Source organism: Lobosporangium transversale, assembly GCF_002105155.1.
Source record: "Lobosporangium transversale strain NRRL 3116 chromosome Unknown BCR41scaffold_2, whole genome shotgun sequence".
Taxonomy (NCBI): domain Eukaryota; kingdom Fungi; phylum Mortierellomycota; class Mortierellomycetes; order Mortierellales; family Mortierellaceae; genus Lobosporangium; species Lobosporangium transversale.
The window spans coordinates 331,404-356,829 of NW_019028980.1; the positions used below are offsets into that span (position 1 = coordinate 331,404).

A 25,426-nucleotide genomic window follows, 5' to 3' on the forward strand; every position below is an offset into this window, starting at 1 on the left:
CACAGAGTTTGAAAATAAACAAGCATGGCGAGGGCAACAGCTTTGTGTTCAGCAAGTGTGCTTTATTTTGTATGTGTATATATTTTAATGTAGGGAAATTGATCCTTAAAAAAATAAAAAAAACATCAAACTCATGTTTTCTGAAATATTTGACAAGATAGAGCTCAGTGTATTGCCTGTTTGTTTGGCTCATGATAACAAACTAAATTACACATAACATTCTTGCAAATGTTCAAAACGCGACCTAGACTGAAAAGCACACGCGTCGGAGTCAGAGCGCATTGGGAATGGGGAGTGGAACCAATGGCTGTCAGGCTGCTGCACCATGCGTGTGACTCCGTTGCACGATATCATGCAGAGTTTTATTGGTTGATTTCTTTTCTCGTCAATCGGCAGGAGACAAAAAGAGGACACATGTCCCAAAGCATTTTGATAGTCGACAGTTGACAGAGCAGGATGTGGACCATATTTGGATTCGCTTGCAATCAACTAATATGAATGCATTTAATGAACTACGCCCACCCTTTCCCGCACATTTGCACTACAACCTACAATCTACGTCGCATAGAATCTCTCTGTTGAGTCTGGAAAATAGTAAACGCTCTATTAAGTCGACCAAGCAATAACGAGCGCGTGTTCCACAAAACCAGAATGTTCTATCCTTTACATGTACTTTTTCCTCTCTTTTTTATGATACTTTTAGTCCATTTGTATATTTCTCCTTTGCCGATAATGTCGGCTCGTGGCTTTATCGCATCATTGCCACCCTAGTTGTTTGTGTCCTATATTCTACTGGTTCTTTTCGCTTGCCTTCTTAGCTTAATGAGCTTGTACTTAATCTAATGGCTCATCTTTCACCCAAGAACAAAGATCCCATTTGTACCCTTTGGCTGAGGCTGAGGATATAAATGCCTGTATCCCAAACCTTATGGCCAGTCATGGCGTTTCGGTACCTGTAGGTCTTGAACTTTAGACAATACAAACAACGGATTGGATTACATCCACCATAATGTAGTCAATTAAAACTGATGAGACACTTGTTGCTAAAAGATCTAGCTTTGTTTCTTCATGTTGTGGACGAATGTTTTTGCTATTTACTTCCACAGGTCATGAAAAATCAATGATTTAACAGATGGACAGACAGTATGGATATATATCACAGTGCTGATGTGAGCCTTGGCCGCGCAAATCATGACACTAATAAACAACCATGTAAGCGTATGAATTTCAGCGTCTATAATCTCCTACAAGCCCACTGTCTCCCTACTGATCCGTTCGGTCCCCTCTAGAGGGGTGTCATCTCTCTACCACAAGCTGCGAGAAGTATGGGGACAAGAATCAAAGAAAAGAAAGCGATACAATGTTTCCATACCTTTGAATGTTATCAAGGAGAGGAATCATTTTTAACGACTTCTGTTATATCCGTTCTCCAATCTGTTTGTATATTATGCATTTCCTTAATTTTCATCAAGCGGGAATGTTTGGCTGATTATTAAGGACACTGCGTCCACTTTTATAATACGCAATTGAATTCCTCGTCCCATTATCTATCTTCCCTCCCTCTTTTTTTTTTTTATTTTTTTTTTATACTAGAGTCTTCTTCATATCCTTCAAAGCACTTAGGATTGTCTCTCTGAACTCTCGCGAGTTGGTCTCCTTGCAGCTCTTCAGGCTCGAAATTGAGAACTTGATGTTTTCCTTGCCAATCGCATAGTTAATCCCGTATCCTTCAGGGACCACTGGTCCGAATCCTCCCCAAAAGTTGTCACCAGGAGACATGTTGGACGAAGATATTCTAAAGTACATGGATTGGATGTATGAAGGATCTTGGAATATTAAAGCCTGCTTCTGTTCCTCAGGGGTTTGCATCATTGAGCGAAGACCCAGTAAGTGGCGGTCAACACCCTTGCCTGCCGAGGCCGCCATCATGTATTCAAGATGCGATTGAATAGCCTTTTGCAAAAGGCGTTGCTTCTCCGTGGTCTATAAACAAAAGTACAATGAGGGGTTACTAGAGCTCATTACTGCTAAAGAGCGATGGGTAGAAGCTCCACTGCATCAATGGTCGTTATTAATCTTCGCTCATCTTACATCAGTGTTCTTGCTCTCGTATCCCTTCACAAAAGCGACACTCTCCACAGAACACGAGCGCACAGTCTCTGTACGACCACCCAAAAACAAGCGTGTCGATGCGGACTCATATGTGGGGGTCCACGTGCCATAGTGGCGATAGTAAGCCAGCTGAAGTGCCATCTGCACAAATGCGTCGGGCGAACACTTGACTATATTTAAATGAAAGAGTAATTGAGCGACATTTATGTTGTTGAGTTATAACATCCACACGAAAGAGACTATGCAAAACAATCCAAACCTCGGATTTCGCCTATTACGCAAGATTTTTCGCCAATACACTTACCACTCTTTAGCCAGTTGGAACCATACTCTCCAAAATGAATCAAGCAGCTGTCAACATTGTCAATCATTTTCTTGGCATTAACTTCTGCTTGCTTAATGGTAGCCTCGATCTCACCATTAACTACAAATTTGATATGCTCAATTGGAGCGAGCCGGATATTTGAAGGATTCTTGGGCTCAGCATTCTTTTCACTAAACAAATATAAAAGATGAAACATGTTAGAGATTGATGTCTTCATATTTCAGCCGTAAGTGTCCCTTTTTCGTCCGCAAAAATTACTGTAGCCCATACTTTTTGACAAGCTCATCCAAAATGCGTCCAGGGATGACTGCATCAGCCGGAGTATGCTCTCCATTGATGCCAGCGCGGCCATTGCTCTCGAAAATGAATTGCATTGACTTGTCGAACCACCGGTTGTGGGCATTTCCAGCATGGAAGATATTGTGGTGTGACACATCAATGTCTCTGTCTGAGCTGTAGTCGTCTAAACAAATTACAAACAATGCGTGATCGATCACGCTCAAAGAAGCATGGTTCTGGGGCGAAAGACCCAAGAGAGTATGCCGAGCCTTCGCCCAGGTATCTCTGTTCTCTGATGTTAACACCCCAATAGCAGGTTGCTTCTCCTTTTCCGGCAAGTTGTTGACCGCTTCAACCACGTGTTTAAGCTGCTGCTCAATTGCTTGAATAGAGACACGTTCACCATTGTGGCCGATAACGGGCACCCTGAAAATCTGATCTCTCATCATGACAGCAATGTAATCGGAAGTCGTTGGCCAAGTCGTGACAATCCTGTCTCTAGGCAAGTCTGCGACACGATAAGCCTCAAACTGATTCTTGTACTGGTTCATGCAGAGTGGTGCAGTACGCTGGTACTCGGGCGGCAAAGTCTGATTATTGACATGATCATTGAATGTGAGCAACGAACTAGCATAATTGGCTGCGCGTTGGATCTGTACATCCGAAACCACACCACGTGCTGGATTTTTTTCCAAGTTGAATGAAGGCGAATCCTTGAACTGGGCCCACCAATTGACATTAATCATGGAAGGCTCTCGCCATTCAAGATATCCCTTATTCAGCCAGATGGTCTCGAGCCATGAATGCTTCTCTGTCTTGTCCAATGTGCGGAGTCGCCCCTGCAAAATTTCGCCTAGTCCGTCTGGCTTCACAAACTCGTCCACAGCTTTCTCTGCTCTCGCTAGCTCTGCCTCACCGAGAATGGGGATAAGACTCCTCTTGTAGCGTGCTGCTGTCTCTGCCAAGGAAGGAATGGGCAGACGAGGCACCCTGGACTGGTTTTGAAAAGATTTTTCGACTGAATGTGGAGCAGCCGTGGAGTAGGCAGCAATACGTCCTCGGCCCTGACCCGAGCGCGTCAGGCTAGTCAAGAGTCTATATTAACCAGATAAAAGTCGATTGGCATCATTTAGTTGCTCCAACTCTTGTTTCAGCAACTCATATCGTGTTTTTGTATTTTTGTTTTCACATTCTATTTTTATCACGCGATGAGTTGATGTTAACACGGCGTTTTGGTCTGAATAGATGGAAGAGTACCTCGCAGCCTGATGGCTAGAACGAAAAGAAGCAATGTTCATGGCGTGAATAAAGAATGTAGTTTGCGTGATGATTAGAAAAAGAAAGAAGGAAAAAAAAAAAAAAAAAAAAAAAAAAGAACGACTTTTGCCATGGAGCAAATATTTTTCAGGGCACCCCACGGACACATGGACACATGTGTTTCTAACCGAGCCATTAAGGGCCTTTCACTATCGACTGTCGAAGGCTTCAGAGACAACAAAGATGTAGATCCTCATCATCGATGAGGACTACTACCTCTTCAGAGTCTCCAGAAAGGTTTATTACGTAAAGATCGGGTTATATTTACTATGACTTATCTTTGGATGTAAGCTTTGGAAAGAGGCATAGGTATATGGGTCAGTCAGTATGGTGCTTACATTATCAGGCAGACCATTAACACGTGAAGTATGAATGAATAAATGAATAGTTTTTTATTATAATATTGTTGCTACTTGTATGGGTCAAAATGGATGCGTATAAAATAATATGCTTATTTAGGCAAGGAAAGCCACAGAGACGACAATCGAAGCTGCAGACAAGACGAGAGAAGAAACATGAATGGATGAGGATGCTGCAGTAGAGCCAGGCAGCTTGACCGTGTTAGCACCAAAGTTGGCGTTGCAAGTGTCCACAAGCATGGTGGTTGAAAATTGTTCCTGAATCTTTTGGTTCTCAACACCGCAGGTATAGCAAGGGTCTATTTCATTCAGGGACAGGACAAAAAAAAACATTATTAACACAGAATGTGTCTTCCTTCATTCAAAAATAATTCATTTTTAGGGAAGTTGGAGGCCAGGAGTTGGATTGACTATCTCTCATTTTTCCTCTTTTCTGAGGTCTTATCCATTTTAATGGTCTCCTTATTTCCTTAACCACGATCCACTCAAAATCATCGATCCTGATCGCTGTAGCTTTTTTTTTTTTTTTTTTTTTTTTTTTGAATTCTACGCGTTTTTTGCATAATGAATTTGTGCCTGACATTTTATTGAAGCCAATTGAAACAATTGGCTGAGCAATCATGGCACGAACGCACTTCTAATTCTCATTTTAGAGTCGGAAAAAATGTGTGCCATGATCTCTTTTCAGCTTTTCTATTAGTAGGACTATATCTCTTACCATAAGCATTGACAATTGACTGCTTGCACAAGCATTTGTCGGTCTCATTTTTGGTATCGTCAGCAACAGGAAAGGTGATGTCGCCAGTTGTGGGGTCGACATTGATTTTGCACTCCTTGAGGATTTCAATCAGCGGAGTACACTTCTCCTGATAGCATGGGGCAGGTGTTTCAGGCTGTTGAACTTCCTGTGCAGAGACATTCGAGACTGCCATGAAGGCGAGAAAGGCAGTGGCAAAGATGATGCTGGAGGAACGCATGATGGAAGTGACAGAGGACGAGTAAGTTTCGTGGTAGGAGTGCTAATGAATTGAAGTGAAATGAAATGTATGGAATGGGAGAACAGGATGAGGAATGGATTCAATTAGCAGCGAGAGCCAGGGGAAGGAAAAAGGAAAGAAAGGGACAGAGAAAGAAATTGGATCGTGGTAAAATGGACAAGGAAGAAGAAAAGAGAAAACGAAGAAGGAGATACAAGTGAGCAATGTAGGCAGGAAGCGTCCGCGCGTGCTTTTACCCTGCTTCTGAATTCACATCATGTTAATCTATCATTGCCTTCATGTCTTCCAATGTTGGCGCTGATTGTTTTCAACGCTGCTGATGTTGTATATTTTGTATACATTTCCTGTTGATTGTCACTTTCTTTTTTTTTTTGAGAGCACTAGACCGATGCCCCATTTTCTCAAACTCCACTTCTCTTTTGCTCACTTTTTCTTTTCTTTTCTTTTCTTTTTTTTTTTTTTTTTTTTGACAAAGGGGTGGAGGAAAGGTGACCCACGCCAATATGGTTTCTCATATCCTTCAAGTTTGAAAATTCAAAACAGCCATCGGCACTGCTCTCGTTGAATGGCCTGCGATTTAGAATGAAGAATCTCGTTCACTTGTGGTTATCTATATCATTTACTATATATTTCAATGCGCCCTCTTGCTTTGCAAATTCAGCCTTCTGTCCAACGGCTCTCAAAAATAAAAAAGCACAAGGTTTTCACAGCTGTAATGTAAAGTATTCATCTACATAATTTTGATCCATAATTTGTGTATTTGCCAATCTACACAAGCATTGGCCCGCAATAATTAACATATTTTCCCAACCTTATACAGGCTCTCATCTTCACCTCCGAACATCGCATTAGTCTATACAATGACAAAGATAAAAAGGCGCTGATGTCGTGAAGAAAAAAGTATCTTTTAACGTGCTTATGTGTATGGTGCGAGTCCAGGATTGTGTAATAGATGCAAAACATGGCAGTTGCCGTGAGGGAAGCTCGCCCAGCCAGAGAACAAATATGGCTTCACTACGGAAATTATGGCGTGTTCAGCGAGTCTCGTGTTTTTCGCCCTCAAACCCAACTACAAACTTTAGCTCCATGCAATGTAACGTTCAAAGCGTTATCTCATTTGGAACAACGATATGCTACATCATCTCACATGGGGGTTCAGGTTCAGTCCTTGAGGAAAACATGTCATTAAAAAAAGTCTTGGTGTTCCTGATAATTGGTGTGACAAGAGAAGTAAACATGATCCGAGCTTCAGAAATGAACAGTACAACGATGGATAAAGAGAAGTATGTTACATGGCAAGGGTCAGAGGTCTCCTCCCCTGCTGTAAAATGACCAATTTATGTTTTTTTATTAATATTTTAAGGTGATCACGGAAGAGATGGTGGGTATGAATTCTGAAAGAAATGGAAGGGATACGACTTATGACAGTACACACATAATAGCACACAGGTTAATTAAAACTCTTCTTTATCGTTTAAAGGACAAGAGCAGCAGCACTAACGACGAAAGCTGCAGCAGCAGTCAAGACTGAGGTGCTAAGAGAAACAGCACTGCTGGGCTTGTTGCTTGGAGTAGGGTTAGCGCCAGCGGGAGAGGAGGGGTTAGTGCCAGCGCCAACGCCAGAGACAGGGGCAGTGGTAGTGGCAGAAGGGGCAGGGACGACAGCAGTTGGGCTGTTCAGATAGACAGGGGCAGTAACAGTGGCACCGATGGCGCCAGGGTTAGATCCGACAGGAGCGGAGGGAGCCAAGGTGCCGGCCTCACCAGCAGCATCGGTGATGGTGAAACGGGTACTCCAGGCCATTCCCGGACCATTGGTGGCGACAAAGGTCAAGAAATAAACTAATAGTAAATTACAGAGAAAAAGTAAAGACACGTCAGAACAGGGTCATCTCCAGCTCTGGTCAAAGCTCTAGTAGCATTAATGAATGAATTGTAAAATGTAAAATAGTGCCTCCATCGACCTCACACGACCAGCCTCCACTCTTTGGCTGTGTGCTCTCCAAATATTTGATTACATGCCCTCCATTTGGTTTGTGTCCAAATCCAAATTCAATTGTCGCCCTTTCGTTGGAGATTCGAGATGTTGTGCTGGTAAATAGCACACCGATTAATTCACACTGTTTCATCTTTTCATGCATCCAATACCAAAACATCGATTTTGCTGTCTTTTCGACAAAGGCTTCAAATGAGGTATGCTGTATAAAAGGCTGCTTTGCACTAGTAACTACCTCCGCTGCTGAAAATGAAAAGGAATGCATATAATAGATAAATAGAAGAGATGACCTACTCTTTCCGGGAGGAGACACGTTGGGAACAGTATAGAGATAGCTGTTGGTCTTGCCAACCTCGATGCCAGTAGCAATGGTGGCAATTTTGACGTTGGTCTGGTCAGCACCGGTGTTGAGGAAGATATCGACCACAGGGTTAGAGGACAACTTTGGCTCAACACCATCTTCATCCCAGGTGATATTGACCTGGGTGCCGGGCTTCCAGCTTGACTGACCCCAAGGCTCCTTGGGGTTGACGAAGGCGGAGGCAAGAGAGGCAGTAGCGCCGAGGATAGCGAGGCAGGCAGTGAACTTCATTATGAATGATTAAGAAGATATTAACGGCTGTGTTACGTGCGTAAATGTTTTGGGTCGTACAGAAAATGAGAATTAGGAAGGGAGTGGAGCTGAGGGAATGAGATGAGAAGGGAGAGAAAAGGAATGATGAACAAGGAGGAAGAAGTCAAGGGCTGGGAGGAGACGTAACCTTTTATTGGACTTGCACAACACGATCATTCTTGGCTGAGGGGCCAATAACAATATCTTTTTTGATTAATATTTAACAATGTCGAATAAGCTTTTCAAATCCGCATCTAATTATAATTCTACCCGTCTCGTCTATTAAAATTGCTCTCAAATTCATTCTGCTGTTCAGTTAGGCTAGAAGATGCAAGACATGGGTCTCACTCGGCTTAGACCTGGACTAGGCTTAAAACTTACACGCCAACATGTTCAGGAACGATGAAAAAAAAAAAAAAAAAATGCTCAGGACCTTGTTTGTTTTTCTGTTTGTGTCATTTCCAAGGTCCTCTCTATCCTTGATAATCGCAAGGATAGGAGAATTGTACAATCATTTCTATCAAACACCTCCAAGCCTTTCTTTCCCTTTCCCTCTCTTACTCCTTGAACCCATCCTGCCCGCTTGCTACAGTTGATCGCTGCCAACGAAACTGTGCGGACTATATATATATATATATAATATATATACTGATCTTTTTTTTTTTTTTTTTTTTTTTTTTTTTTTTCCATACCCAGATTTGTGCCACAATAAAGATTTACATTCTTTGCAAATTCTAAAGATAGCAGAGAGGGGCGTTGAGACAGACGCCACCTTGTCCCGCATCCATACTCCATCCTGTATCTTTACCATTCTGAAAAAAAAAGGGAAAAAGCATTTATTCCTTGGTCATATAAATATCCTTCCTCCTTTTTTTTTTTTTTTTTTTTTTTCCTAAGCGGACAATGCATTATTGTCTCAGCCTTAATGGATTCATTGTTTTATTCTTCATTATCATCTTCGTCGTCATCGTCGTCGTCGCTGTCGCTACTACTGCTCTCGTCACTAATCTCTTCCAAACTACCCGTGACAATCACTTCACGCTCCAAACTATCTTTGAGCACCTTAATGATGGCGTCGTAATCATCTCGTCTTACAACCTTAGTCTCAGATGTCTCCTCTTGGATATTTTCCTTAGCATCTCTCGCGATTTCCTGCTGTCGTTTCTGAAGGCTCTCGAGGACAAAGATGGCTCCACCTTTCTCCAAGTCAAGTGTATAAAACTTTCCTAAAACTTCCTCTAAATCTGGTAATGACTGATCAGTTGCTGTTGGTCCTATATCTTTGGGTGATGTCACGAACTCTTCAAAGACTTTGTAGGGATCTAATCATGGCCAAATTGATCATATGTCCGTTACGGATATGGTTAACACTCTTCATATAATTTCAATTGTCCTGATACACTCACTCCGAATTACTGACCTCTAGCTTTGTCACCAATGCCAGCGTTCATGATTTTTTCAACTCGAGTGATCAAATCTAACTCTCGTTGTCTTCGCTCTGCTACAGCTTCAGCTGAGATATCGAGCTTCCAATCTGCCTGTGTCGTTTCATCATCTTCATCATCGTCTTCCTCATTATCCTCTATTTCCGCATCCGTGGCAACTTTGACGCCATTCTTAAATCCTGAGGCGCCATTCATGACCGTCCCCTTTGCTGTCGTGGTCACTCCCTCTTTCAGAAACCGACACCTGCGGAGAAATTATGCGAGTCTGCTATTTAATTTTCTTTGGCTGGATAAATATAGCACATGTAGTGAACGCGTCAATGATTTACCTCGTAGCATCAACAGAAACAGGCGCAAATCCTATGCCAAAGTTTCTGTTTCGAAGCAAGTAGCGTGTCAACTTTGAGAATCGATCGACACGTGTACTTTGCCCACAGGCACCGCATTCTTTCACAATGTAGCTATTGAAGATGGTTAAAGCAGTCTCGGGGTTGTTGCAAATGTAGCAAAGTACAAATCGTCGGATAAACTTATCGAGAACCATCATGAGTTCGTGTTCAGTGAGTTCGCCTCCACAAAGCTTGAACCAGCGTTGTCGATCCTCCATGACGCCTTGCATTTCGAGTTCAAGCTCAAAGTATTTTGAAAGGTATTCGACGGGTCGATTGAGAGCCTTGGCAATTGGGGCTAGGTTTTGGATTTGTGTTGAGGCAGGGACCTCGACAGGCTCTCTCTTCAGGTTGTTAGTCCTGATCCGTGCAGGATTAATGCGAATTTCAAGCGCAGGCCTAACATTCAGTTTAAAAAAGACATTTCTGTGAGTTCATTGACAGAAACGCTTGATAATAAATCCCTGTTTGTGAAAACCATTCAACAGTGCAATACATTTTGTAGCGATAGTGCGGGTCTGGGTTGGTGCTTGGAATGTTGACCATTGAGTTCATAAGCTTGCGCTTGTTAATGCCCTTCTTGGGCTGTATCGTTCGAGTTGGACGAGACATACTTGTGAAGATGTTGATGGGTTAATGGAATGAATGAAGAGAAAAAAAAAAAAAAATTTTTTTTTGAAGCTCTTTGGGCTTTGCCGCAGCGAATACATATAGACGACTAAAGCAACTATTATACAAATTAAAACAAAAAACTGCGGGAGAAAACTGCGGAAGAGCGAAGGGTCATAAAGCCCTTTAGAACTGTGTTCCCCTGTTCTGGTTAGGGATCAAAGCTTGATCCCTACATTACGTGGCGGGTGTTTCAGACATCAGAGCTGGATCCTGTTTTTGATTAGTCAAGTCAATTACAGGACTTTTGCTTAATAAAATCCTTTTAATTGACTTGTCTGATGAAAAAAGGATCCAGCTATTGATCTGGTTCTAGCTAGCCTTCTACAGGCAGTCCTCTCGCAGTCCCAGCAGGAGTTTGTCAGCAAAAAAAAAAAAAAAAAAAAAAAAAAGGCATTATTCAATCGTTCGACACAATAGCATTTCATTTTCGATTGCCTAAATTCCCATTCCCATTCATAACCATGTCTACTTTTGCTTCACCTTCCATCCAACAGACATCTGTCTTTGCTCGGCTACCAACTGAACTGATCCTTGACATCTTTGATTATCTTGACATTCTCTCCATCTTTCGCTTTCTAGACACCTGCAGATACCACCGTGCACTGTTGTTGCCTCTTCCTGGGATCTGGCGCACTGTGCGCTTCATGCCCCTGAGCGAATACGCTGATCTGGCCACACCGCAACCCAACCCTGGACCTTCACTTCTCACTCATGGCATGATTGACGTTAATAACCCCAGCAACGTCAATGCCAACAGCACAACAGTGACCAATGCTGCTGCTTTCCCACAATTTTCAAAGTCATACCATAGAAAACTCCGGCAGTCCATTGATCCAAAAGGCTCTATCTCAAGATCAAGCTCAGAGTCAGGAACATCTTCAACCTCGGGATCAGAGTCTGAATCGGAGACATCTGCACCATCATCCATTAACGCTGACAAGGATGCTGCTCATCGGCTCAAGCATACTGAGAATGATCGGGATAAGGATCGTGGAGGAAGTCGATCTTTAATATCCGAAGTATATGCTGTCCTGCGACGTTTTCGTAAGGAAAACGGGTTGGTCGATTTTGTCCGAGAGGTGATAGATCCCAAAATACTCATTGGTCTGTCAAGTGCTTTGGAATGAATCTGAATCAATGTATTAAGCACGTGAGCCTTTTTTTTTAACAAACCGTAGATCAACATGGACGCGACGGACTCTCCACAATTTCCTTCTCCCCTCGTCATGCTTGTCAAGTTCCCGCATCTCGAGATTCTTTCTGCTAGGTATCGTCGCAAGCAGACGAGCCTTGCCACAGATACACATACTCTTAAGGATATGCTCCGAAATGGTGACTTTATGCCCCATAGTCTCAAACTCCGGCGCTGGAACGTATTCCATCCTTACATGACTAAAGAGGATGTTACAGGGTTCAAACAGATCCTAGATGCTATTGCCATAGTGTCTACACAAGCTCGAGACGAAGATAGCACAAATAATGACAGTGCCTTAACAGAGCAGACATCCGGAAGGATTTCTGGCGTTCAGTTGGACATTGGTCTGTGTCCGGGTCCTTTACCACTTAAGGAGGTCACATCAGCGATGAATACAAGCGCAGTCGTTCCACAGCCAAATACGACTCATGTTAACGTAGGTTTGCATTGGGCTGTGCCTTCTACATCAAATATCACTGCATCAACTACAACTATACCTTCAACAATAACAGAGTCTTCACAGTCATGCAGCAACATTGTGTGGGAACTTGAACGATGTCGTATGTGTGACGCACCACAGGATCGATGCTGGCATTGTGTATGGAAATGCGTAACTTGCGGCGAAGAGCGTGCACCACCATATATCAACCATCAGACAGCACTAGAACGTCAACGACGCCGACAAGTCTCAGTTGCTGCTACTGGTACTATCGTTACTAATGGTACAACAGAGAGACCATTAATGATTGAAGCGCCGACAAGGCCTTTGACCCCACCGGGCTCCATCTCGCTGTCACAGCTGACAAACCCACTACTTGAGGTGCGATCAGCATATCTCCCAAGGGTCCATGCTTCGCTACCTTTAAAAACACTAACACGTCCTCCCGAATTCAGCTTCTTTGATTAAAAAATAAAGCAGATGGGATGAGAATTTGTACTACAGTTGTGCAATACAATGACACAATTAGGGTAGAACAGTTGCACAAATTTCCAAACAGGCGAAGCATTGCTCCCACAGCCTCATCTTTTCCGTTCTTCACATTCACTGCATGCTTTCTCTCTTGTCATTCTCTCTCTCTTTGAAATCACTTGTTTATTCTTCAAGCCATCTGCTCTTTGTTGCCTTTCATCATTGTTAATCCTTTCAACTTCTCCATGCCAATGTCATGACCACTCCTCTGAATCCACTCGACATTCCAGAGATCCTTGCTCGTGTGGGTCTTTACATTCCGCTTTGGATCTTTCCTGACCGCACTAGCACTGACTGTAATGACAGATCAAGATTTCGCCCCAGTTTTGCTCCACAAACCTTTTTTAACTGCATTCTTGTCAACCGGACATGGCACGATATTCTCTTGCCCTTTCTCTGGTTCACGTTCGACGATATGGTATTCCGTGGTTGCACCCCGCTTCTGGCCACCAATATCCTCTCACGTCATGGCAAACATATCCGAGTTCTTGAACTCTCTCGTCCTAATCCTGCGGTTGCCTCTATCCCTCTGTCATTACTCCCTCATAATCTATTGCACCTCGACCTTACAGGCCTTGATAACAGTGCATGGGCAAAGGCGCTGGTGCTACAAAACACTCGTCTTCAGAGTCTTCATTGGCAAGGCGGAGATTTCCACCGTGATGACTATGGTTTATTCGATGCTTCTGCACTCTCTACGAAAATGAATCGTCTTAATGATCTTCACCTCGAGTGCTGGAAACTCGATGGCAGCTTTATGAGGCTTCTGAGGAAAAACCCATCACTAAGGAGGATTGCACTTGACTTTGTCACTGGAGAAATCTACCCAATGAGCACAGCTTCCACATCGCTTGAAAAATTGGGGCCAATGGAGGGACAGGAGCCTGGCACTGCTTGTGCCATAGAGGTGAATGTGACTGATACGGATGATGACGATAATGAAAAGGACGTAAAATTGCTCCAGTTAACAAGCCTGACAGTCTGCAAGGATGTTGAAAGTGGGGCATTGGAGGCATTAGTCAGGCTTTGCCCAGCTCTCGAAGAGCTTTCATGGATGGGATCCCATGATGGGGATCTAAAACAATTAACCCTCAATCTACAAGAGTGTTGTCCTTCTCTCACGGCTCTTACTTATTCCACAGTTGACATCTTTCAAGACGAAGCTACCTATGCCAAACTGATCGAAAGTATTCCCCGTCTGGTAGAGCTACAGATCCGAATCCCCTCCTTAGGTGATCTTTTTACAAAAGCCTTGCTGAAGCATTCTTCGACACTGGAGATCCTTGATCTTCGGATATTGAGGCATCATGCGCTCAGTCATGGTAGTCTGAAGAGGATCCTAATGGGTTGCCCTCAAATCACAGCACTGTCGATCGATGGTGCTCACTTGGACACTCCAGATCTCTTCTCGTTTAATTGGGCGTGTTTGCGGTTGAATCGTTTATTTCTACTGGGTCTACATGCCATGACGCACGGCCCTTTGTCTGCTTTGTCTGAAGAGGATAACATCATCGTGGCAGAGCAGCATGGTTGGACTGCAATGGAAGCCGTGCGCAGGCAATCTGCAGCAGCAGCTCTTGCTGGCACGAGTAGGCAACATTCAAACCATAACCAGAGGGAGGAAGTTAATGATCAAGAGGGTGACGGCCTTGTAGAAGATGCGACACTTGCAATGAATGTCATTGGTATGGGGACCACGGGCATTCAACAGTATGGAGGTGGAAGGATATTTCCCAAAGTGTCGGCTGACTTCTTACAGAAATTATTGATGCATCTCCAGACCTTGACTCACCTGAACTCATTCGTCTTAAATGGAATTGAATATACGCGGTTATTATCTTATCCTGCTCCATTACCACCTGCCCTCTGGTATTCAGATGATACTTTTTGCGATTGAAAATAAAAAGGTAGTGCTGGTTCCTTCAAAGCTTTAGAAGAACCGAGCAGCAGAACGTATTTTATTATCGTTATGAAAGTATATATTATAAATCATTATTTGTTCAAGTTCGATTTGTCACAATAGTTCAATTGCAACAGTTGCAAAAAAAAAAAAAAAAAAAAAAAAGTCTAAGAATGCTTCGATGCCATGACTCCTGCATTCTTTAATAACGTAGTACATCTTTACCACGATGAGCCCGCAATGTTGCAGTTTTGAATCCCCAGAATAACCCTAACCGGAGACACCGCAGTTTTTCTTGCTCAAGCCAATCCACCACTTGATGCTTCCAATACACAGCGGGAGAGTGATGCATCAACGTTGTACTTGGAATGTGATGTTGAATTGCAGATAATGGGATACTCGAGGGCGATATTGCTTGAGAGACCGATGGTAGTAAATTAGGCTGGAATGGTGGGGCTGAAGGGAGCGCAGTTATCGAGGCTGGTGTTTGCACTGAGCTCGCAACCATCTCCTGACAGCGATAGGAAGAAGAAGAAACTGATGATGATCCTGGTATTGAGCACGTCTGGGCATCCAATGCATCAGGATAACTGGCAGTGGAAGCGGCGCCAGAGTTAATGAAAGCAGAAGCTGTAGTGGTGATTGTCTGGATAATCTTTCGATGATGTGGCAACACGAGTGGTGATGGCAACTGCAAGCCTGGGGTCATAGGTAATGAGCCTCTTGTCCCTGAGTCAAGGATCTTATTCTCGCTTCTGTATTGATCAGTGTCTTCTACCTCTTGCTGACGCCAATATGAATAATATTCTTCTCGGAACCAAGTGGGTGAGAGCAAAAGCTTTTGATTGGCAAAGATTGATCCTGAAACTGTGAGCTTATAGGTCAATTTCCACAGCACAGCGTCATTCGCAATGAGACTAAGCCCAGTATTAAATAAAAGTATTTCAATAAACCAGTCTCCAGTTCTTTGAATGCTTTCCTGAATGAATTCTATTTAAAATAAACCTTGTACATATAATGTCATGTTGTACCGGAGCATTTATTCCAAGGAATCAAAAAGTTTAATTAATACCTGTAAAATCGCTTATTCACGACCATGAGTCGCCCAAGGTCCTTGCAATCTCCAGCTAGAACGTAAAAGACCATCCTCCAGACATCATCGACGAGATCAAAGCTAGATGGCCCTCTTGAGCTATAGTTGGAGGTTGAGGTATCTCCAATGGCCCGAGTGTTTTGTTCATGCTTGTAGTCCAGTTCATGATTGCGTCCATGCCCATATTTTTTTGATATACTCTGCCCACAGTCTTGCTTGGGTATAGCTCCGCTATGGTTATCTAGCGCATCTCGAGCCTCTAGGCCTTCATACTGCTGCGATCTACGGGACCACTGTCGCTGCACTAGTGGTTTTAAACAATTTCCTCGATGATTATGAAAAAAGAGCTGCCTCTGCTGTTCTTGTTGCAGATGTTGCTGTTTCTGAATATATGCCATCTGATGCTGCTTCTGAATCACAAGTCGCTCGATATCATCACCACTTAAGTCTTGCGCCGTATCCGTCAATGGACTAATGACCGATGATGATGGTGATAATGTAGAGGATAGAAGGTGTGATGGAGGCAATGCAGTTATAGAATAGGACGGGGAGCTCGAGGAATTGCTTGGAGATGGAAAGGGTGATGATGATGGGGAGAGCGGTGGAACTGTCTCTGGGCTTTCAACTTCTTTATTGAGCGTATCTTTTCTGGTTAAATTGCTGGATACAGCAACCTCTTCATACTGAATTTCAATTTCCCTTGCATGGGCTGGTTGAGGAGCTATGGCAGTTGACATGCTCTGATTATCTCCTCTTAAAACGCGGATATAAAAAATGAGAGGAAAAAATGTGAGACTGGAATGTGAAAAAAAAAAAACAAAAAAAAAACAAACAAACAAACAAACAAACAAACAAATATTATACTTATAGTTTCAACATTATTCGCGTTTCGTCTGCAATGTAATATTTAGAGCATGGCATGGTGTTTATAAGAAAAAAGTAGGAAGCCTTGCAAGAAACATTGGGGCGTCAACATGATCAGATTAGATCAGATCAGATCATGTAATAAAAAACCCTGTCAGGAACAGTAAACAGTGGGATACATATTTCAATGTAAAGATGTAAAATATCGGTTACTGCATCAAGATCAGTATCCGGAGCACGATAAAAATAAAAAATTACAGCTTTGCCTGAAACATCTGTTCAAATGTAGTCTGATTGTCATCGACACGGTAAAACTGCAATGAGCTTTGTTCATGTGTATTTCTTTATTGGCTTGACAAAGCCTTTTCCACACTACAATCTGCCACTACCTCTCAAAGTGCTGAGCATTTTTCAAATCAGAACCCCCTTGAGTATGCAAAAATGCGACTATTGTCTCAAACTCGAATCTACGGTAAAGAGGCGAGGCGCAATTGCCATAGCCATCAACTCTTGCAACAACAGCTTCATGGCATATGGGATATGAACCTGTGAAATTTCTGTCGTGTTCTTGCAGGCTCGGCACTCAAAGCTGTTCTTGGAGAGTGATGCAATTGCCATGAGTCCACAAAGGTCACAAACATGTACCCGATACGCGTCTGATGCATCAAATAGACGCTCTTTCAAAAACTGGGCCACTCCGTGGGAAATCATACTAAAATCATTTACCAAGATCATCGTTAATAGCAAAATAAATGTCCATTATGACATACGAATGTTCGGTATGAGTAATGCATGTCTTTCTTACCAATCACGCTCCATCTCTCCGAAACGAAGACCACCATCACGACTTCTTCCTTCAACAGGCTGGCGCGTCAAAATCTGGACGGGGCCACGCGCACGGGAATGTATCTTGTCATCGACCATGTGTTTCAGACGCTGATAGTATGTAGGTCCCAGGAAGACTTGTGCTGTCAGCTTACGTCCTGTATGTCCATTGTACATGACCTCGAATCCGCGCTGCTGGTAGTTGTGTTTTCGAAGCGCCTCCGATATGGCCTCCACAGTGACATCAGTGAATGGCGTTGCATCTCCCTCACTGCCCTCCAGTGTTGAAACTTTAGATAGTAGACATTCCACCAAATGCCCGATAGTCATACGAGAAGGAATGGCATGTGGGTTGATGATAATATCGGGTGTGATGCCTTCTGCTGTAAAAGGCATATCCTCTTGACGATATGTGATACCAATGGTGCCCTTTTGACCGTGACGAGATGCGAACTTGTCTCCCATCTGAGGTACACGAGTTGAACGAACGCGGACTTTGACGAATTTAACACCTTCATGATTGGTCGTCAACATCACTTGATCCACAATACCTGTTTCTGTACTTTTAAGTGGCGTTGATGCATCCAATTTGGAGTGGGATCCTGTGCGCTGACCTAACTCAGTCGAATCTTCTGGAATAGGCTTCGTCTTCCCAATGATGATGTCATCTCCAGAGACTCTGGTCCCAGGAGCAATCAGACCATCATCATCCAACTTTTCATACGTCCCATGGCGCAAACGCAGCACATGCTCTCGTGTAGGTTTCTCGAATTCTTCCATAACGGTCATACCGACTTTCTTTTCCTGATCCATGTATGTTCGGAAATACAAACTACGGAACAGACCGCGATCAATCGAAGACTGGTTCATGATCACGGAATCTTCTTGGTTGTATCCCGAGTAACAGAGAATGGCAACTATGGCATTTTGACCAGCTGGCAGTTCTCGAAATCGCAGATACTCCATTGAGCGAGTTGTTGCGAGTGGCTTTTGGGGGTAATACAAGATATTAGCGAGTGTATCCATGCGAACCTGGTAGTTTGTCACGTATATGCCCATGGCCTGTTTGCCCATAGCAGACTGGTAGGTGTTACGAGGTGACTATGACAGCGGATGGTGTTCGGTATACATATTAGATACGGGAGTCGGGATCAATGTAACATTGAACTACAACATGCGCAGAATGACATAAACCCATACGTACCTGGTTATGATCGGGGAAGGGGATAATACTAGCACAAATACCCAGGATCATGCTTGGGTGAATCTCGCAATGTGTCCATGTATGCAAAGATACAGAGGATGCTCCTTTGAGCCTTCCTGATGCATCTCTTGGTTGCTTTACATGATGCGTCTGACGAGACTCTACAAGGTCTTCCGGGGTCATGCAGATCAAGATAGTCTCCTCTTCCTCTGCGTCTACATATTCAACAATACCATTGGCTAACAAATCATTCCAACCCCAGGGTTCCTAAATTTGTAAAGAAAAAAGTAATTGTAAGAGAAGGAGTTCTGTTGGTTTTCACGTTATTTAGTATGCGAAGTAATTCCACTCTCTATTCACCTACCACTGTCTTGCCCTCCTCGTTAACGTACATAGGCTGAGAGAGTTCATCTATATGCTCTTTCCTTATCAAAAGTCTTTGATCTTCGACAATGAACAGCGGTCGCAAACATCGTCCAGCATCCGTGTACATCCTAAGCTCTTTCTCTCTTATGTCTTTGACGATCGATACCTCAGGGTTGATATCTAGGTTTCTACGGAGACGCTTCAGTGTACTAACTAGACTGCTGGGATCACGGTGAACGCCAGCCCAGACACCATTTACAAAGACCTTAGTTGCATCCAAAATATTGTTCGCAGTCAACTCCTCCAAGTTCTCCATGCCCCATTCCTCCAAAAACTCAATGATGGGCGCTGAAGGCGAGCCGACAGAAATAGTGGTCATAAGTGCCAAGTTCTTGACTAGACCACATGCCTGACCTTCAGGTGTCTCTGCCGGACAAACCATACCCCAATGAGTGTTATGTAATTGGCGAGGCTTAGCAATCTTCCCGTCACGCCCAATTGGCGTATTACAACGACGCAAATGAGATAAAGTTGAGGCAAATGTATATCTGTTTAACACTTGCGATACTCCAGCTCTGGATTGCATGGCCTTCATTTGCTCCCCCCAGTTTCCTGTTGCGAGCGAGTACTTGAGCCCATTGGTAATGGTGTTTGATTTTACTGCCACCGAAAGAACGAAATCTTTGTTCGAATCAATGCACTAAGGGATATTCATTCAGGGTTTGGCTCATGAGCATTTTTTAAACGCAATATTCGGACAAGACCTCGAAATTAAATAAATAACAAGATACCTTGCGGAGGTACTTGCTAACATCCTTTGTAAGCTTGAGGAACAGGATTTTGAAAAGTCCACCCAAAAGAGGCCCAGCTAAATCCATGCGCTTCTTTCCATAATGATCACGGTCATCTACATCACGACGATGGAGAGCAGCTAACAGTAGGCGATGGATCATATATCCAAAGAAATAGGCTTTACGGGTCTGGTTGTGCGACTGAGTTCCAACATGAGGTAGAAATTCCTTTTGCAAAATTTCAGTAGCATATCTGGTTCGCTTATCCTTGGTGGCTCCGACAGTCGTTCCACGCTTGCCAATATAATCGAGTGCGACTTCTTTGTCCTGAATAACGAACGCCTGCTCAATACATGGTTTCAACATTTCCAGCATTTGATAGTCATTCCTATCATAGCAGATGTGCTCCAAAACATCGCGATCAGCGACAAGACCTAGTGCACGGAAAACAACCACCACTGGAACACCATCTCTAATGTATGGTAATGTCGCTTCGATCGTCTGCCCAGTACCAGCACGCTCAGCTGAACGAGCAAGCAATTTAACAAAACATGGAGACGCGTTCTTGGATCCTCGCTCCATAGAGCTCCTAATCTCTGCCGTGTACGAGTATTTATTTCCTTGAGGCTTACTAAACACATATACCGTATTGGTTGCCATTCGTTCCTGGGCAATCAACACCTTTTCAGAGCCATTAATCACAAAGTAACCTCCCTAAGAATTATTGGCATAGACACAGATTTAGTTCATTAGGAAAATGTCCCTAGAGGACGACCCATAGACAGTAAAAGGAAATGAAGCCAAAAGATAGTCTCTACCTGGTCATATTGGCACTCATTCATCTTCTGAAGCTCACTATCATCCAGCCCTGTCAACATACAATATGTCGATTTGAGCATAATAGGAACCATCCCAATAAATATCTTATTCATTGCTCCACTACCCTCGTTCCCTTCTTCCTCAATGAACATATCGTTGGGGTTCATCTTGTCCTTGTTCCGTTCATGGCGAGGGTTAGCGACTTTGACAGTCTTTTGCATATCAACATACAATGGTGCTGCATAGCTGGACACAGTTACCAACATGTGTTAGGTCAATTTCATACGAACAGATTCATTCCACGAATTTAAGTTCTATCAGGTAGTAAGCAACCTGGGGTGAGTAAAGAAGAACCATTACGTTAAACTGCGGAGACGCGCCTCGTGAGGGTACATTGGCTGTGTCGAACCGTCCGCCTCGGTCATGCTAGGGCGAGACAGATAGATTTGACCAAAGTTGATTTCATAACGTTTCTATGAGAGCATTGTAAGTTTTGCACCGATCAACTCGATTAATAAAAAAAAGGCCGTCTCAAATGCGGCAGTATGGAAATAAGTGATGCTGATGCATACCGTAACATCGCCCTCAGCGCCAGTGTGCTGGCTCGACGTTTGCAAAATCAAGTTTGAGTTCTCATCAACTAGCTCTTGCATGGTATTCTGGATAAATTCATCAAAAGAATCAAGTTGCTGTCTGACAAGACCCTTGTCTTCAAAGAAGGACGAGATCACAGCCCAACAATCCTCTTGAGTAATAGTCTCTTCTTCTTCTTCTTCCAGATAATAGTGCTCTATTGTGTTCGATTTTGTGTCATGTCATGAGGCTGCTGTGTTAAATTGATTTGCCGTCCTTGGTCAATATGTCAGCCTAAGCGTTGCGTAGTGCCATCAGATAGTGAAAGTCACCTTGCTCATCCATTTTGTGAGATGGTTGTATTGACTTGTAGTGAAAGACAACGGATGGGCAGGCAGACAGACAGACAGACAAGAAGGAACAAGGAACTCGATCCTGACCGTGATCGACTATGAGCAAGGAAAACGGTGAACGCTTCAGAAGTGAAAACGATGAACGCTTTAGAAATGAAAACAGAATCCGTAGGTGGATTGGCAATCACAAGTTCATCACCGTGACAGAGACAGCTTTATAACCTCTTACTAGAGTTAAGGGGTAATATGTGATGCCATCGAACGAGGCATTGACGCGACACTGCTAACGTCTTCGAGCCATTGTTTTATTTCGATTAACTGAGGGTGATACAGGGATTTGGATGGATCAACATGGCTTCTTCCTGAGTTAGGCAAAGCTTCGGCCCACAATGAATCTTTCGAGTAAAGTTTTTTGGCACAAAGTATACCAAAGAAGATTCCATGCAGTATGATTTCTCGCTCAATTGTCTTACGATAATGGTCGTTTGTTCATATCTTCCTCTAATACTATGGATAGATTAACAAAGCGTCAGAGTAGATCGACAGCATCCATTCAGTGTCTCTGTAGAAGTCAACCCCAGTTTTGAAAGAGATTTGGCTCTTGGGCTCACTCTTGCACATTCACACAAACCTATTGAATTCAACCCTTTCTCCCCTGTGTTGGGACTGGGAATGAGGAATGCAGTCCCACATGCACATTCACTCCGCTCCCTTCTTACTTATTCGTTCCATTCATTGACAGGGTTATCCTTTCACTTTTCATGCTTCACTGCACGCCCTCTGAAAGACCCCGGCACAACTCCTCTCTATTCTCTAATTTTCCTTCTTCGTCCCATTCTCTTCTATTTCTCGGACTTGTTGCCTTTCACATCCTTTCCCACTCCCTCTGTCCACTCCCACCCTCCACTCTCACTCTTCACTCGCTTTTTCTCTTTTCTCTGGTCCCTCAATTGCTTCCTACTGTTAGTCGTCACTATTCTTTGTGCTTCGTTTCGCCACTGCCTCTTTTTTTTCTTTTTTTACCCTTTCCTTATCCTCACATCTCACTCATAGTTGATTCTCACTCGCCGCAGCTCGCGGAATCATCATATTTCATTCAATACCTCCAACCAACACTCCTCCCTTCTTCCTTCGGATCCCTTTTGTATCGTTTCTTCTTTTTTTTTTTTTTTTTTTTTTTTTTACTTTCTTTTTTATTTTTATTTCTCACCTTCTCCGCTTGGGGCGTACCCATTGAATCCTCTCTGAGAAATCGTGTTTGCGAGCCGATTCCCACATGGGTATGCAAAATCAATTGTGCTCGATCTTTGTTTTGACATTTCCCTCTGCTGCCATTGATTCTCACACTTTTTGTACCATTTTTCTCTTTTTCTACTATATGCCTTTTGCATCCTGTTTTCCCGATCCTGACAGCTCGCATCCCATGTAAGTACCAAATGCATCTCGTCCTATGTTTTCGCACATCAGATATTACTTGTTTTTCCTCCCAAACAATGTTGTCTAGATACTAACGGCACCGAGTGTGCGCACTCAACTGGACGCGATGCTGATCTTTTTTTTTTTTCTTTTTTTCTCGTCATTCCGACAGTAGCATCCCCACGAAGAAGCCATCGCAGTGGCAATCCCAAGAGCAAGAAAATTGTCGAAGACGACGACGGTGGTCAGACTCGTTGTGTCTGCAATCAGCAACGTAAGGCTTTTCAGACACCATTCTTCCATGCTTACATGACCTATTCTCACGCGTGCATCAGACGCACTTTGTATTTCTTTTTGTTTGTTTGTGAACCAAGTTTTTTCTTAGCATTCATCCCTGGTCTCTCGCGCATGCTGAGGACACTATTCCTTTCATTGCTAAACACATTGATCACACAAATATACACACCATTACTTATACTTAACTCATGTTCAAATATTCCATGAAACATTAGACCATGAAGGTGTCATGATCCAATGCGAAACTTGCAAGGTCTGGCAACACTGTCCATGTGTTGGACTAGGTGATGGTGAGGTCACTCCTGACAAGTACTACTGCGACGCTTGTCGTCCAGAGAACCATCCATATAGAGTACAAGACGGTCAACTGTAAGTTTGACTTTAATCCTCAAAGAGACCCCCTATCCGTTTCTCTCTCCCATTGCGCACAGAACGCAGTCTTGCGTCCTCTTTTTTTGCTCACTTTTATATTGTTCTCCTCTCACATCTACACTTGGATAGAATTTCAAATATTAAGAATGCTACCCCGCAAGTATCTTCGATATCTACTACAGGCACAAAGGCAAAATCGTCCAAAAAGAGGAGCACCATGAATTCCAAGGACGCCGCATTCTTCATGGATCACACAGCGGAGTATTCAAGTAAGGACGACCATAACCACCTATTGCCAGTCAACAACACAGGCGTTCAAACGAACAACGACAGCGAGAACCTTATCAATGGCCACCATCGAACTTCGAAGCGCCGGAAAAGGATGGACAGTAATGTCGACCCCAATGATAACCCAAACACTCTTCGCAATGCCAATGGACAGGCTGGGGATCAAAAGTCTGGTCATACTGCTGCAGCAGAAAAAGATGTGGAAATGCAAGCGAGTGTTACAAGCAGCTCACCAAAGACAACACAAGGCAAGAATAAGACTCAAGCTCGTACAGTAAAGCCCAAGAAAACCATCAAATTGTCCTCCACTCAGTCTCCTCCTAATTCTCCAGGAGTTATAGAAGAAGAAGAGGCCATGCATGGTCAAGACGGTCAGAATGGTATGGAGTCAATCCAATCCACTTCATTACCAACGCAATTAACGCGCAGAGTGAGTGGCAAGAAAGGCGCCCGCACCGTTCCTGAGGGATCAATAGGCTCTACATCACACGTAAAACGAAAAAAATCAATTAAATCAGACACACCACAATTAGACGAACAGTCCCACAGCTCAGATCAAGAAGAACCAGATTTTGATCAGAACGAATCAGCGCAGGATACTACGGGTGTGTGCACAATCACATGACAAGAACCTGAAGTGCTTCTATGCAATTGGGCCTCCAATATTAAACATGGCTTTGCTCTTATATCCCTTTCATAGATGCAACTACGGACTTTAAACCTAGCTCTAACAACCATCGCAGCCAAGGTGACAATTCTAACCTACTACATCCAACTATCAAGCGACCAAGCTCTCAAAAGGGCCATCTTGGCGATTCAGATACACCAACTCCTTCAGGCACGCCTCAGCCAATGCAGCCGGCGCCTCCTACTAAGGTTAAATATCCCTCCCCAAGAATGACCTTCAAGGACATGAACAAGCGCGCCCAGCAACTCTTGGAGTATATCAGCCGAGTCCAAGTGGAAATGACTGAGCTGCAAAATAAGGCGAAGCATGATATACTCAAAGAAATGGCATGCGTGCCACAAGCAAAGTCGTCTGGCTTGACTGTTGACACTGCAATGCAAGCACTTAAGCCTGGCTCTTCAGATACCGAATCTCGCTGGCTTTCAACTCCTCCACAGTCGGTGCACGAATTGGGACATGGAGATGGATCAGAGCAGATTCTAGTGGCAAAATCACTGTTTAAGAATGGTGTCGAAGAAAACATGGTTTTAGCTTTGAGTACAACAGAGTCTGATTTCAAGAAGGATAAGGCCCCGATGACCCCACCTCACCAGCCTACTATTGATTGTGGTGTTGCTGAATTAATGGAGGTCGACAGCGTCGTTTCCTTAAATGATCATAGTCAGTATGAGAGCAGTACAAGGCCTACCATGGTTACTAGTTTGGATTTGATGGAGAAACTAACAGGTGAATTGATTAGTTTTCAAGAAAAATATGGACATTTTGGGGAGTGATATATTTGTTTTTCATTATGCCTTTTGTTTTTTGTTTTTTCTCCTGTTGCTGCTATCGACTTTTTTTTTTTTTTTTTTTTTTCTCATTTTCTCTTGTAATTTTACCACACCCCTGTGGACAGTCTAACTCCTCC

At 43.4% G+C, this 25,426-nt stretch overlaps 10 protein-coding genes across 10 annotated transcripts; 3 read left to right on the forward strand and 7 right to left on the reverse strand.

Moving 5' to 3' along the window:
- Positions 1–1,584: 1,584 nt before the first annotated feature.
- BCR41DRAFT_330726 (acyltransferase ChoActase/COT/CPT) lies at positions 1,585–4,045 on the reverse strand (the record flags this gene model as incomplete). Its single annotated transcript, XM_022021765.1, has 5 exons — positions 3,974–4,045; positions 2,708–3,811; positions 2,417–2,607; positions 2,092–2,282; positions 1,585–1,983 (listed from the first exon to the last, which is right to left on the reverse strand). Exons 1-5 carry the CDS (start codon positions 4,012–4,014, stop codon positions 1,585–1,587), a joined length of 1,926 nt encoding a protein of 641 aa, XP_021885853.1. The 5' UTR covers positions 4,015–4,045.
- Positions 4,046–4,406: 361 nt separating this feature from the next.
- On the reverse strand, positions 4,407–5,605 carry BCR41DRAFT_344752 (hypothetical protein). Its single transcript, XM_022022588.1, has 2 exons — positions 5,111–5,605; positions 4,407–4,691 (listed from the first exon to the last, which is right to left on the reverse strand). The coding sequence occupies exons 1-2, from the start codon at positions 5,367–5,369 to the stop codon at positions 4,489–4,491; spliced, it is 462 nt and encodes a 153-aa protein (XP_021885854.1). The 5' UTR covers positions 5,370–5,605; the 3' UTR covers positions 4,407–4,488.
- Positions 5,606–6,632: 1,027 nt separating this feature from the next.
- On the reverse strand, positions 6,633–8,174 carry BCR41DRAFT_418275 (hypothetical protein). Its single transcript, XM_022029602.1, has 2 exons — positions 7,681–8,174; positions 6,633–7,232 (listed from the first exon to the last, which is right to left on the reverse strand). The coding sequence occupies exons 1-2, from the start codon at positions 7,976–7,978 to the stop codon at positions 6,865–6,867; spliced, it is 666 nt and encodes a 221-aa protein (XP_021885855.1). The 5' UTR covers positions 7,979–8,174; the 3' UTR covers positions 6,633–6,864.
- Positions 8,175–8,902: 728 nt separating this feature from the next.
- Positions 8,903–9,690, reverse strand: BCR41DRAFT_344758 (hypothetical protein). The gene is made up of 2 exons (XM_022022589.1): positions 9,420–9,690; positions 8,903–9,321 (listed from the first exon to the last, which is right to left on the reverse strand). Exons 1-2 carry the CDS (start codon positions 9,637–9,639, stop codon positions 8,939–8,941), a joined length of 603 nt encoding a protein of 200 aa, XP_021885856.1. The 5' UTR covers positions 9,640–9,690; the 3' UTR covers positions 8,903–8,938.
- On the reverse strand, positions 9,551–10,466 carry BCR41DRAFT_344761 (domain found in IF2B/IF5-domain-containing protein). Its single transcript, XM_022022590.1, has 2 exons — positions 10,330–10,466; positions 9,551–10,232 (listed from the first exon to the last, which is right to left on the reverse strand). The coding sequence occupies exons 1-2, from the start codon at positions 10,443–10,445 to the stop codon at positions 9,770–9,772; spliced, it is 579 nt and encodes a 192-aa protein (XP_021885857.1). The 5' UTR covers positions 10,446–10,466; the 3' UTR covers positions 9,551–9,769.
- A 1,223-nt stretch (positions 10,467–11,689) lies between these two features.
- Positions 11,690–12,421, forward strand: BCR41DRAFT_280433 (hypothetical protein; the record flags this gene model as incomplete). The annotated part of the gene is made up of 2 exons (XM_022020224.1): positions 11,690–12,044; positions 12,213–12,421. Coding segments are annotated over 2 exons (564 nt in total), but the record flags the coding sequence as incomplete, so codon positions are not given.
- Positions 12,422–12,773: 352 nt separating this feature from the next.
- Positions 12,774–14,567, forward strand: BCR41DRAFT_383054 (hypothetical protein; the record flags this gene model as incomplete). The annotated part of the gene is made up of 1 exon (XM_022027410.1): positions 12,774–14,567. Exon 1 carries the CDS (start codon positions 12,867–12,869, stop codon positions 14,565–14,567), a length of 1,701 nt encoding a protein of 566 aa, XP_021885859.1. The 5' UTR covers positions 12,774–12,866.
- Positions 14,568–14,772: 205 nt separating this feature from the next.
- On the reverse strand, positions 14,773–16,400 carry BCR41DRAFT_391642 (hypothetical protein; the record flags this gene model as incomplete). The annotated part of the gene is made up of 2 exons (XM_022028380.1): positions 14,773–15,487; positions 15,643–16,400. The coding sequence occupies 2 exons, from the start codon at positions 16,398–16,400 to the stop codon at positions 14,773–14,775; spliced, it is 1,473 nt and encodes a 490-aa protein (XP_021885860.1).
- A 494-nt stretch (positions 16,401–16,894) lies between these two features.
- Positions 16,895–21,630, reverse strand: BCR41DRAFT_344765 (DNA-dependent RNA polymerase II second largest subunit). Its single transcript, XM_022022591.1, has 9 exons — positions 21,438–21,630; positions 21,105–21,322; positions 20,893–21,005; positions 20,532–20,778; positions 19,714–20,427; positions 18,921–19,622; positions 18,557–18,823; positions 17,333–18,453; positions 16,895–17,239 (listed from the first exon to the last, which is right to left on the reverse strand). Exons 1-9 carry the CDS (start codon positions 21,448–21,450, stop codon positions 16,975–16,977), a joined length of 3,660 nt encoding a protein of 1,219 aa, XP_021885861.1. The 5' UTR covers positions 21,451–21,630; the 3' UTR covers positions 16,895–16,974.
- A 1,019-nt stretch (positions 21,631–22,649) lies between these two features.
- On the forward strand, positions 22,650–25,352 carry BCR41DRAFT_383056 (hypothetical protein). The gene is made up of 6 exons (XM_022027411.1): positions 22,650–22,738; positions 22,872–22,883; positions 23,047–23,148; positions 23,387–23,540; positions 23,673–24,436; positions 24,532–25,352. The coding sequence occupies exons 1-6, from the start codon at positions 22,735–22,737 to the stop codon at positions 25,290–25,292; spliced, it is 1,797 nt and encodes a 598-aa protein (XP_021885862.1). The 5' UTR covers positions 22,650–22,734; the 3' UTR covers positions 25,293–25,352.
- The last annotated feature ends 74 nt before the right edge of the window (positions 25,353–25,426 follow it).